Source organism: Crassostrea angulata, chromosome 5 (assembly GCF_025612915.1).
Source record: "Crassostrea angulata isolate pt1a10 chromosome 5, ASM2561291v2, whole genome shotgun sequence".
In the NCBI taxonomy this organism is placed as follows: domain Eukaryota; kingdom Metazoa; phylum Mollusca; class Bivalvia; order Ostreida; family Ostreidae; genus Magallana; species Magallana angulata.
The window spans coordinates 15,740,819-15,754,727 of NC_069115.1; the positions used below are offsets into that span (position 1 = coordinate 15,740,819).

A 13,909-nucleotide genomic window follows, 5' to 3' on the forward strand; every position below is an offset into this window, starting at 1 on the left:
AAACACAATTCTAAAGAAATTGTCTACTTTACACCAACGGCGTATAAATATAAAAGGATGTGCAAAGTCACACGCTGATGATACTAGCCCTCGGTGATGAACCAAAATATAGGCTCTCGACATGTTTATGTGAGACTTAAGGCATATTTTGTTGTCTTAAGAATATGTCAGCATTGACATAGATATGACAGTAAAACGGCTGTGATGATATTTTATCACACATTTCTGTTTTGAATAGATGTTAGTCCTAAGAAAGTTTTGAGAAACGGGCCCATGGTTTCTTGTGTTTATAGATAAAGTTATCAACGCAAAAAGCAACATTTATATGAAAATTACGAAAATACAATAGATATATACATGAAAATATACTTGTACAAATATAAACAATAGCAAAAATCGAACTTTGTTTACAAAACAAAAAAAAATCTATATGCAGTATCGTGCTCGTAAGAACTTTTTGTTTTCAAATACAAGTATTCAATTTGATAACGTTTTTTTTTACAACTAGTTGTAGAATTCTTTGTTGTTGTTGATTTTTTAAAAGAAGCAGAATGTGACAATGTGTTCTCTTGCATTCAAAAAATGCTGATGTAATAAGAGATGTTTAAACTGTGTCTATTATGCCGTATTTGTATAGCACTGGTTTAAGTTGTACAGGTTTAAAAGCGTAAAACACCTTTCACGTTAAAGGGATATACCCTATTAAAGCTATAAAGGGAATTTTGAAAAAGAAAAATATTTAAGAATCTTCTATCAAGCCCATATATTATTTTCTGATGCAGTTGGTCTCATTCTATTAGTAGCGATGTTTTTCACTTGGACAATTTCTCTTTGGTTATTAATATTTGAAGGATTGTAAACTCCATTAAAAATCGTTGCAGTTACAATGATTCAGATTACCATGCTTATTATTCTGGTGGTCCTGAAAATATTATGTGGATTTGTTTCAACAAATAATAAGGTAATCTAAATGAGTTACAAGTATTATTATTTACTTTGCATAACGTCATTGATGAAAATCGTGATTATAACACCTGGTTGTTACTACATACAATTTCGCTAAAATAATAAATGAAAATAATCTTAATATAGCCAAGCTGTCTGGAGTCAACATTGTCAGCTGTGTATGTGGAATCATGTCCCCGAACAGTCGATGGATGGAGAGAAGCAGACAATAGGAAAAACTGTAAACAAATTGCACATATATAGCTGCACATCTTTCGAATACCACTGTGTAATAACTGCATGGAAAAATGGAACTGTTGAAGTATGTGCACCAAGACAACAGATTATTGGTAAATTATCAAGTATAAAGTGTCATAAATTCGTTCCGTATTTTAAAAAGCAAATGTAATTGAATAACAAAAACATAATTACCTTTTCCAGGAAAGGTTTGTGCTGAATTTAACGTTGGAGGAAATAGAATACAGCGAAATGATAACACACAATGTCAAAAATGTCCAGAAGTCTACAATTCTAGGGATGCTTTTAGATGTATGTATCTTGTAATGCCTTTCTAAAAACACTCACAATGCTGTTAATGATTTGATACATTATATAGACCAGAAGCTAATTTTACTGATTTAAGTTCAAAGATTTATGTTTCCATCTTAAACAAATCCTTTTTAGCGGTGGGAAATTAATTTTTGAATTTGCTTAGGTTTGTAAAAATAAACAAAAAGGGTTAGAGTTTTTGTATTATATTTGCAGATCCTGAATGTTATGATCATGTAAAAAGTACGGAAAAGATAAATGAATTACAAAGTACTAAAAAGTCACTTAACGTTAGCATGGATTCCTACACTACACAATACGTATCGATCTCGTCACATGAAAACGTGTCATTTCCTGTAGAAACAAATCTTAGGTAAGTGTTTTAATAGGTGAAACAAAACAATTGATCGAAATATTAAGAATTCATTTTCTTCCACGTTGTTCAAAGGAAAATGTTTGGTTATTTCATTGCATATTGTTTTATGACATTATATTTAATTTGTTTAACAGTGTGGTGATTGGACTTAGCGTTACGGCGGTAATTGTTTCGAATTTCTTGATTGCCTTCCTTGTTTTTATCTGTATTGGTCGATGTCGACAGCAAACCGAACAAAACCAACACACGCAAGGTGTATGCTCTACGTTAAGACCTACATTTGGTCTTATTTTTATTTGCTATTTCTTTAATTCCTTACAACTGATATCAATGAAAAGTTTGACATGCATTAATAGTTGTAAAAAATAATCGTTCATGTATTACATGTACATGTAATAATATAAATCAAAACCAATTGTTTCAACATGACAAAAGGAAAGAGTATAAGATAGCGTGCTGGAGAAAACTTGGAAAAAACATACAGCAACTTACAATATCTGTCGTCCTTCTAATCGTTTTTAGGTTGCTCAAGGGTCGTCCAAAGCAGCAAGTTTGACGAAGAGAGTAACATGATTTCCGAAGTCTAAGAAGAAAAATTCCTCAAAACCATGCAATACTGTATATTAGTTAAATATATCTGGAAACAGCATAAAGATGTATTTATTTTATGGTATCAATGAGGATAATATGTGGCCCAATGCTGAAGGCAGATGGATACATTTTACTAAGGGGGTTTTGAGTCACCAATTCCATCTCTATGATACCCCCTGCCAGAACAAAGAGTAAAAAAAAAACACAAAAAAAACAATTGTGTAAATATAATAGATTTGATAACATTTGCATGAATTAGGATCAATAGTATGTTTATTTTGATTGTCATGAACCCAACGTTCAATTTGTTAGAATTTCTGTGTATGTCTATTTGATTGTGGACTTTACACGAAGAGAAGAGACGTAAGTAAAATTAAAGTTAATCTGAGTTTTTTGGTAGGAAAGGACTTGATCAATGAAGTGTCTATGAACAGTTTCTGGTTGTAATAAAATGTTAAATTATTTCTGAGAATTTTTTTATAAATACATAAAATTCTTTTTTCATATCTATTCTTTTATTATGTGTGATATGGATATTTATGTACGCTGGTATTTTGTTTCGTGGAATACATTATATAAAACTTTTATTATTCTATAGGCAGCATTTTTTGTGGTATGAAAGAGATGTATGGTTTTCATCGAGATTTCATATATTTTTTTGTTTTTGTAAAATTGTACATCCGATATCTTGAACTTTTTCCTTATTCTAATAATGATGTTAATATGTACCTTCACAGTCAAGTAATTTGTCCAACAAAATGCAAATCGCCTTGGTTTCTAAAAATGATGTAAAACTTAGACTACTTAACGTCACGAAACATCACTTTATTTAAGAAATATAACATATATATATATATATATATATATATATATATATATATATATATATATATATATATATATATATATATATATATATATATACTTACGCCGGTTGTGTTGTTATTTTTTTACCAACGTCGGCACATACATATCCCTCATAAATCACCAAAGAAAGTATTTTATTGTTAATGCGTTAATTGCATGTGTAAATTTGTTCGTACAAAGCAAAATTGTGCTGAAGAAAAGTTTTGTTTTTGCTCGCTTATTTGAGAAACATATTTTTTTAAAACGTAATGTATATTTTAGCTATTCATGTGGTAATTTTGTTGATATATGTTACCGTGTAGGTTGTGTTCCGTGTTGTCTGTTTATAGGGAAAGAAATTCTTTTGTAAAAATGTGTTTGTATTTTTGAAAGGGGGACTCATTGTTTCAATATTTTATTTCTTAAAGGCATAATAAACTAATTTTGGTTTTACTTTACCAAGCAGAAAGACGATTTATTTTGAACGTATAAATACTGTAGTAGTGTGAGTTTTTTTTACATTTATGTATAGTATATACACTATACCAGATTCAAGTTTCGAAATTTGCCATCAATGTCTAAAGAACTAGGTACAGTTTCAGTCATATTTTGCCTTGTTTTAAAGTGATTTTTAAAAATATAACCCAAAATGGAAATGTTACATTTATTTACCCATAACCTTATATCTATAAATAGTAACTTGATTAGATTTTTCACAACGGTAATTGTGACGTTATAAACAGTGCGTTTCATAAAACCGAGAAGAAGATACCAATTCTTCAGTTGTTTTTTTACAATAGAAAACTATCTCCGCATTTAACATTATAACTTTATCACGTGATATCACATAAAATATATTAATTTCGTTGTGGGCGACGGCTTTGGACATATATCTTTCTTAAAAAAACTACAATAAAATATTTCATCATACTTAATCATAGAATATGCCAAAATGTTGAAGTGATAATCTAATTTTAAAAGTTTATAACGTTGTACTTTATATGCACAAATATTCAAAATTGTATATGTATTTTCATGAGATTGAAACAATTTTTGAATTGTGGGACAAATATTGAAATTAACTTTACCTAAATGTCTATTTAATTTAAAATCAGGGATTAAAACTGGAATATTAAAAAAAACACAATTCTATTTCACCACCAATAACTTAAACCCAGAGTTAATTCAACCCTGTAAAGTGAAAATGCGATTATGGTGGACAGTTTATAAGTGGATCTATTTTTTCCGGGGTAGACCTATTTTCAATAATTTTTCTGTGTAAATTTAATAAGCTTCAATTTTCCCGAGAAGGGAGGGACCGACTGACCTCCTCTCCTCTAGATCCGCGCATGAAGAAAAGCATCTGAAATACGTTTAAATTTTATCATAAACTTATCATTAAAATATTATTACATCATGAAATACAAACAATTTCAAAATGTTAAGATCCTTTTCCTTAATTTTTCTTTATTATTAGTCAAACGTTTTGCACTGTTTTCAATATATCTTATTTAATAATTTTGTTGCAAGGATTTTTTTTGGCCGGAAAAATTATCAGGGCGAAGCAACAAGGGGGCATGTGGAGCAAAATGACCAATTTGTCACCATACACACACAAAACGCCAAATAAAAAACTGCATGTAATATGGGGAATGCATAAAAGATGGCGGCAAAAATCCTCAATTAATCAGTCTAAGACCTAAAAATAGGCTGTGTTTGGTTACATACCCTCAAATACATATGATAAAAACTGTTATCGTCACAAAGCATTCGATTCTACACACCTAGATATAATTTTCTTTTAACATATAATGAGTAATAAAGTATCTGTTAAGGTCAAGATCTAGTAAATCAAAGATGCCTACATGTTTATGAAATACAAGATTTACATTCTTTTAATGGTGCTTCATAACAATATCTTTGTTTCATAGGGTGTACCGGGGCTTACATTTTTGGTAGACACAATGAAAAATCATGTTTTAAACAACCATTGTCTATGAAATATAAAGGATAAAAGTAACAAATCTCAGAGTTTTGTTCATTTTTTAATAATGAAATATATCTAGAATGCCTACAGGCCCTCCAAAAACGGTATTTAACAAACTTTTGACCTCCTCTTTAAAATGATGTCAAATTAAATATCCATACCGGGATTACTTTTCCCATGATTAAATATAGAGGGTCAAAATATTGTTATATTTTCTACATAATTTCTTTAAAGCCGTAAAATACGGGAAAAGATTCATCAAATCAATTATGACGTCATAATGGTTCTAGCACCAAATAGACAGTCTGGAATCATTTACTAGATCTTGACCTTAAAGAAATTAATAAAAACAGTATAAATGAATTTGTTTTGACTGGTATGAGTATAAAGAATAAATGCTTTGAGTAAAGTACATGTGCGTAACTGTTAAAAATTATCATATAAAGCAGCAAGTTAGTTTTTTTTTAGATTAAATTGCTCAGACTAGATTTAAAGTAAACATGTGATATATTGTATAAAGGTCATTTATGTTGCTTCCTGATAACGTAGTAAATAAGGACTTGCACTCCATTCCATACATCGGTAACTATATGTTTCTATGATTGCTGTAAATAGTGTTAATAAATTTATTACTACATGGTAAATATTTTTGGAAACACTGTTCAAGTATAAATAAGGGACATAAGTAGATAAATGTTATGTGAATGTCTCGGTAAAGTGTGTGTATTGTCTTTGTCTTGTGCTTACTTGTGCATGTTTAATGGCTGCATTGTTTTATGGTGATTTCTAAAATATTTTGAATGAGTCCAAAACATACTATTAAAAGGAATCGACCTTTTCAATCGACTTGGTGTTAAATTCAACATTCATCAAGGCACAGTTAGAATATGGTATTAAAGGAGCAGGAAATATAAAATAAAATCTTTAAACCAGACATTGTTGTAAACACATCTTTAGTGACTCATCTCGCCAACGCATACATATTCCAGTTAAGGGAATACCCTGAGTTGTCCATAATTTAATTTTGTATTTTGATATTCAATATTATTATCAATATTCATTCCCATTTGCTGTCAAAGAAAGCAGTATTACTCTATCTTCAGTAACAGCTATCTCATACATTGTCTTGCAAGTTTTGTAAATACTTTCTGAAGCTGCTTCCGAGTGATTAGATTATTTGGATATATCTTGTAAGATTGCAAGCTTCGTTAATCTAGCACGTAAAGGTATGTCAGCTCCATTATGTCACTTGTTTACGTCAAAATATGTAACCATAATAATAAAACATTTTGATTAAAAGTTGTTAATTAAAACGGCAATTCAAAAACAAAATGAATTATGAGTATATTAATTAAATTTGCTGTATACCGGTTTACATACATTTATCATATTTTTGTTTATATACATGTTTTGAGGAAATCTTGTAATGCGAAAGTTGAACGTTTAGTGACAAAGACAACACACACATTCTCACATGTCTTTTTCTTTTCAGTGCATGCTGTCTATGCAAACAAGCCATTTTTAACCATTCTGTATATAAGATATTATTGGTGTTATCAAACCGTCTACATCAATAAGGATATGCTGAACATGCTCCCTTCTTTCGCCGTTTTGTATATAATTGTTACATTTCCTAAATCTACGGAAGTAAGATATTGAAATATTTGGCCTCAAATAAATAATGATCAAATGACATTATGGATATTTTGTTTTGTTTTTTTATGTCATGAAAAATAATATTTGGCATATTATTTTTCAGGCAGGTTGTCCATTGTCAGACCAGATTGAACCGGTTAATTCATGCCCACAAACAGCTGCTGAATGGAAAGAAGCAGCCACTAGAAAAAACTGTAAAACTACCTCACATAACTGCTATTCATTGGATTACCACTGTGTGATTAATGCGTGGATGAACGAAACGATTGAAGTATGCGCACCCAAAGTCGTTATCGTCGGTAATGTATAATGTTTATCCTAATTAAAATACTGTTCTTTTTTATGTATATTAAAACCGAACCCAATCAAATAAAAGTAACGCAATTCAATGAATGTTTTATTTAGGAATGGTTTGTGCCGAATTCAATTTTGGAGGTAACAGAATACAGCGAAATGACAATGCAACCTGTCAAAAGTGTCCCACAGCCTATAACTCAAGTGTTGCTTTTAAGTGTAAGTTTAATTTCCATTTTATCCTTAATACTAATTATTATCAGCTTGTCTCCAAAAAATGATATGATGAAAGTGTCATATCCATCATATACATTGACAGACCCTGAATGTTATGAATACGTAGAGAGATCAAAAGGGTTGGATACATCACAGAGTAACACAGAATCTTCATATTCAAGCACATATGCTTACAATAAATCATCTGAACAAGATGATGAACAATTGCCAATGGGGGGTCAGTTTAATCACACGAAGAATGAATCTTCAGTTGCAGGGCCTGAAGCAATGTGGGTACTTTTTTCGAATTTCATTAATGATTCTCTTACCGACATAAGTAAATTTAAATATCATTATTAAAATTGAATCGAATTTTTTCCCCGATAACAATTTAGAAAGTAGTTGTTAGTAACTTTTGTTATTGCGTCATTGCAGGATAGTGATTGGATTAAGCCTGACGGTGGTAATTGTATTGATTATCTCCTCTGTGTTACTTCTCATTCGTCGACGGCGAATAAGACACCAAGAAACACGAGATATGCATATATGCTCAGCAGTGAAACGTAAGTACACACTATTGTTCTTTTTTTAATTTCTTGACTTCAAATGGCTCTCCTTTATAGGTATGCTTCTTACTCGCTGTAGTGATAGATGTAAAACAAGTTAAGATATAAATCATATGTGTATTTGATGTAAAAAGAACGGCCTAAGTAAATGTACAATGGATTTTAATTTATTTATTTAATTTACTATTTTAATTTAAAATGTTGTTTCATGCATGTTTATCATGTTTTTAACACCAACTACATGTACATATGTTGTATTTTTTTTAAATTTCTCTTAAGGTCACTTACAAGAGGATCAAAGATCAGAGGATCACCTTTTGACGACAGATGACTAAAACCTTTAACATGGGACATGTATTGAAATATTGTTTTGAAAAAAGTATACAAGCAAATGATCTCATATTTTTAAATGAATTAAAATGCTCATCAGAAGCGTCATATCCCATTTACTCAATGAATGCAGCTTTGTAAGTTAAATTTTCAGTTATTATGTATGTTTTTATTATGTAATTTTGATGTGGTAGCATACAGTTTGATTATTTGTTATATAATCGTGTATTATTTAGATTAGATATTCTCTATTTTTCCTTTCATCAGCATTTATATTCATTAACATTTATATAATTAATACAGATTTTATTCTCGTTCCCATACAGGCAAAGACAGAATAGTCTGAATTTATCAAAAATTTATTAAAGTTATACATTACTGAAAACAGTTTTATGTTATATAGATAAATGGGAATAATCTTTAGTCTAATGAAGTTTCGTTTTGAAATAATGTCATAATAGTAATATGTATGTATTATTCTGTTTTATTTATTTTTTTTAATTTTCTAGCTATTCGAATTTTCGTGTTTAAAGATAAAACAGAATAATAAAGTATTATAGTGTATTTTGCGTTTGATCAGGATTGCTGATTGTTATCACTTATATAAAAGGTTGTATAAGTAGTTTACTGAAATAGTCGTGCATTTCTAATGTTTAAATCTCTTTTCAATGGAAAAAAGTTGATAAATGTGCAGACAAAGGGACAACTGATATTTAAATGATTTTTAACTGTCACAGTGCTGGATGATGTAATTTTGTATGTTTACGTTTAGATAATAAAAAATATAAACTTTTATCTTATTTCTATGTTACACTTAATCTGGGACACTTATCACATCTCGGTCGTTTGTGAATGAAATTTGATTTACGACGAACGGATAATGCGTGGGAAAAATTAAAGGGAAATATGTTCTCCTTGACCGTTCTCCATGGTTCGTAGTTTTTAGTTTAAATTTTGTTATTAGACCGATACACTAAACGCATCGTTCGATTTAAAGATAACGAGAGAACCAGTGTATATACAGAATATATTCATATATACATGTGACTTCAATAAATCCACATTTGAAGGGAAGAAACAAAAAGAAAAAAGAAATATAGAATTTGGATTAGTGTTTGTTATAAAATATACATCGCATCGATGTTTGGAAATAAAAAAGGTATCCTTACGTTGTTGATATGCTATATTATTAACAATTTAAAAAAGACAGCATCATTTTACAAGTTCAATTTGATTGTGTTATGTAAGTCATAATTTGTAATCTGAAAAACACTAACAGTTTTTGTAATATTTTTTTTTCACAACACGTCAAGTGTTTTTAAACTTTGAAAACACCCTCGAAGAGCACAAGTTATTCGTGATGTAATGATTGTTTGGCCTTCACAAAGACTTTAAATAAGCTAACATTTAAACGGATTATCATGTATGATGACTCACCACTCTGTACCACCCTATCTGGTGCACACAGAAAACACTGACCGAAAAATGAAATGATCACAATTGCTCTATTATGAAGCTTCTCTCTCCTCATGGTTGTTTCTTTTATCTTTATGTAAATATTTTAAGTTTTCCTGAAGTATCCGTGGCAATGAATACCATTTTGTGAAATCAAAGAAGATTTAATTTATGATGACGAAGATTGAATCGATTTTATTTAATTTAATAAAAAAAATATGTTCTGAAAATCACTGATTATACATCAGCTGGTTTGTAAAACTAGTCGTCAGCATTTAATGCACCGGTTTTTTTTATAATGATTTAAAATCATCAAAAAGGATCGAGCGGTAATTCAATTCAGCGGTAATCATGCATTCAACGAGTGACATATATATTTCACGGTTACAGACATGAATCATGCTTGGCGTTTAATGTTACAGTAACTGCAATAGAGAAGGAAAAATCTACCATTACGAACAATAAATTAAATTGTATTAAAAACTGGTCAGTTTGTACCTCACATATTGACAAAGCAATCATACGTGTGTCTCGATTCAACTAAAGAATCAATAAATCAAATAAATTTTGTTTATTCAAAAAAATTGCATCGTGTCAAATTAGTTATATAATGCTATATGTTCTTTAACAGCAACGCGTACTTGAATTCATAGCAAAATAGGCTATAAATTTAGAATTCAAGTTGCTCAAAATTCGACACTTTGGTAATTCTGCATGCTTTTTTTAAAATTCAAAGTTCAACCATTATCAAAATTTAAGTTTTGTCAGGATAACGATTTATCCACTAGGTAATAACGAACAAATTTTTGTACAGGACGACATTTATACAATTTTACTTCCGTGAAATTAATTGTTTTGCCTACAAAATGATAAATATAATATTGATTTTAAAGCATAATCTGATGGTTACTGTGAAGCAACTTAAAATTTTACGATACGAAATTACAAATTTAACTGACATTTCTTTATTAATTCACAGGATGCAACGAACATTTTTTAGAGGAAATTATGATATGTTATTCTCCAGTCTTCAAGTAATGAGAAGGAATTCATTAATCACATCTCTCAGATGTTTGTCGATTAAAAGGTTAACTGGATGGATATGTTTTGTTTTAACTTGAGATGTTATATTAAACAAAATGTTTGATATTGAAGACAAGAGAAAGAAAACAAATGTCATTTAGAGAGATGTTTTTATCTCTTGGACTTGTTGTTTAAATGTATTTTTTTCTTATTATATATATTTCAGTTTGGTATAATTCTACTATAAAAGAAGCAAACAAACCATTTTTTTTTAAACTCCGGCATGAAGAAGGAGGAAATGTTGTATAATACTATTTGATGATGGTTGTAAACTTTTGGAATTTATAAAAATCAAACAACCTCACTAACAGTTGTATGATGCAATTGACTTGAACATAAATTTCTAAACATTAAAAATCATAAGATTGTATTCCGATAGCAGGTAACTATATACATTGCTAAAAAAGAAAATAAAATCAATATATTGTGTTACATTTTGTAAGGGTTATATTATCTTAAATAAGGTATAATATGCAAAATTGCAATTTAAAAAATACGTTGATTTAAACACCTTTTGTACTTCTGTTATCTACACAATGTGGCTATTTTGAAAATACCCGTCTATTACCGCATTTGGGAAACTACCTTTAAAGTTTAGATCTAAAATTAGTTGATACGATTGAAGCGGATCTTTGTCGCATATATATAGGCTGTAAATGCTGTGCGACTCATTTTAGCTCGAGACAGTGAAGTGATAAATTGTTGATGCAGCATTTAAGATTATTTTTAACCAACTGACACAGTTCAGCTAAAAGACATTCTCTATTCGTTTGTTTACGATTAATTACTACACACAAACAGGATATGGAACTTTATAGATTGGTCTTTGATTGTTTAACATTAATTGCATTTTCTAAGGTAAGTTTGGATTTACAAATTTAATTCTTTCTTTTGTTGACTTCTTTCATCTATTGTTATCTCAGTGTTAAAACATGAATGTTAACTTTCTTAAAAACTTCATTTTGTAGGTTTTTGTGAATTCTAATGAATGCAATGACAACTTAGCAGCAACAGCAAAAAAAGTGAAATCATGTCCACAAAACCACAAGGAATGGATCAAAGCAGCTGCAAGGAAAGGCTGTGAAAAAATGGCACACTCTTGTTTATCTTTTGAATACCACTGCGTAATTAATGCATGGGGAAATGAAACAATTGAAGTATGTGCTCCCAAACTGCGAATTGTTGGTAAGAATGCAAGTACTCGACGAAAAAATTATCAACTATATGCATATCATCTCAGTTTCATGAAGTAGATTCGTATTTTTTAAAGCATGCCATTTTTATGCCATTATTAAACTTACTGTTTTTTGCAGGAAATAATTGTGCTGAATATAGCCAAGGCGGGAAAAGAATTCAACGCAACGGAATTGTACAATGCAAAAACTGCCCGTCTTTTTACTTTTCTAATGAAAGTTTCAAATGTAAGTTTATGTATGTTTATGAAAAATTAAGAACTCAATGACATTTGTTTAATTAGTTTAAGTATCTTTATTCATAAATATTCTCTTAATGACCTGAAATTCAAGAAATCATGTTGCTCTTCTATCAGATCAAGAATGTTATGAGCACGTCAAAAATGCAAAAACAGCACATACAACACAACTGACAACCGAATCGATATCAGTGAAATCAACAGAAGAAAATGTTTACCAATCTACATCAATAACTCCTATGGAGAATTCAGCACGACTAGTTCAAAATATTGATAACCAAAATACAATGAGTCATATGTAAGTAAATTTAAAAATAAAATGCCTATTATAATAATGCTGTACTTAAGAGAGTTGCAAAACATTAAAATAATTCAATTATTTTATTAATTTTTAGCTGTGTTGTTATTGATTCAGATATTATCTAATTAACAAAATGTATTTATGTTTTTAGCATCATCTTCAGTGTGTGTGTGGTCGTCGGTCTAGCTGGCATAATAATTGTTTTCACGGATAAACAACGATCATGGGCAAATAAAATTTGCTCTCATTTTAAAAGTAAGTATTTAATTTTAACAAAACTTACAAAATTCTTTTGTGTCAAATACTAGTTGACTGCTACCAAATGTTTATTTGATGTTTTAAAACAAATATTTTATCTTGTGATTTGCTTGATAGGAATAGTTTTACAAAGTGAAGAATCAAAAATGACAAAACCAGGTACGCTTATTTTTTTTTATTTGTCATTCATTTAGAAGAAACATTGGATATTTAGAAGTGAAAAAAGGACATGTATATATTGTACATGTAGGATATATTACATGCGTATTTATATTAACTTATTTTGTAGAATCTGCTATTAGAAATGTCGAGGAAGGCCCTGAAGTACAATTTTGTTTACTGGAAAAGGAAACGCAAATACAGGACGTGTTCTATAAGCTGAATGAATCTTCAGACAATGCTAATTCAAATGCAGTTTCAAGCTGACACATTTTCTATTATATGCAATATTTGTATGTTCTGTTATTTATATATTTATTGTTATTATTCATGTTTCATTGACTCTAAATGGCAGCTACTTATTAAATGAATTAAACCTAAAACAAACTCGCTTTCGACATTCAATGTACGGATATATTACTGAAAAAAATTGAAGAAAAATCACTGTTATGATAGAAACGAAAAGATATAACTGGACGTAAAGATTCTATCAAAAGTCTGAATCTTTATATAAATGGCCTGTTTTTAAGGTGACACTTTTCCCAAGATCAATAGACCTATTTGAAATAGCCAATATAAGAAAACACTGTTTTAATACCAACTCTTTTTTTAGTCTATTAATTCATTAAGATTTCACAATCTATATATGTACAGAAATGAAACTTTGAAACGGAGCGTAAACCTAATTTTAAAAGATAAAACACAACGGAGAACCTGCAATGTTAATCATGAACTTTTAACATGAAAATATTTATGTTGATTTTAAAGATTGCAACCACGTAAACAATATACAGCTCTCAAAAGTGTTTTAGGAATCGGTCTGTTTGTTTAAATAGCTATAGATTATTTGGTATGAAATCAAGAC

General features: G+C 29.5%; 2 protein-coding genes and 1 pseudogene across 2 annotated transcripts; all 3 read left to right on the forward strand.

Moving 5' to 3' along the window:
- The first annotated feature begins 886 nt into the window (after positions 1–886).
- On the forward strand, positions 887–2,457 carry LOC128183386 (uncharacterized; annotated as a pseudogene).
- Positions 2,458–6,372: 3,915 nt separating this feature from the next.
- LOC128183385 (uncharacterized) lies at positions 6,373–7,862 on the forward strand. The gene is made up of 5 exons (XM_052852375.1): positions 6,373–6,520; positions 6,787–6,941; positions 7,054–7,249; positions 7,356–7,463; positions 7,564–7,862. Exons 2-5 carry the CDS (start codon positions 6,876–6,878, stop codon positions 7,818–7,820), a joined length of 627 nt encoding a protein of 208 aa, XP_052708335.1. The 5' UTR covers positions 6,373–6,520; positions 6,787–6,875; the 3' UTR covers positions 7,821–7,862.
- A 3,692-nt stretch (positions 7,863–11,554) lies between these two features.
- Positions 11,555–12,628, forward strand: LOC128185151 (uncharacterized). Its single transcript, XM_052854824.1, has 4 exons — positions 11,555–11,752; positions 11,863–12,079; positions 12,208–12,315; positions 12,444–12,628. Exons 1-4 carry the CDS (start codon positions 11,699–11,701, stop codon positions 12,626–12,628), a joined length of 564 nt encoding a protein of 187 aa, XP_052710784.1. The 5' UTR covers positions 11,555–11,698.
- The last annotated feature ends 1,281 nt before the right edge of the window (positions 12,629–13,909 follow it).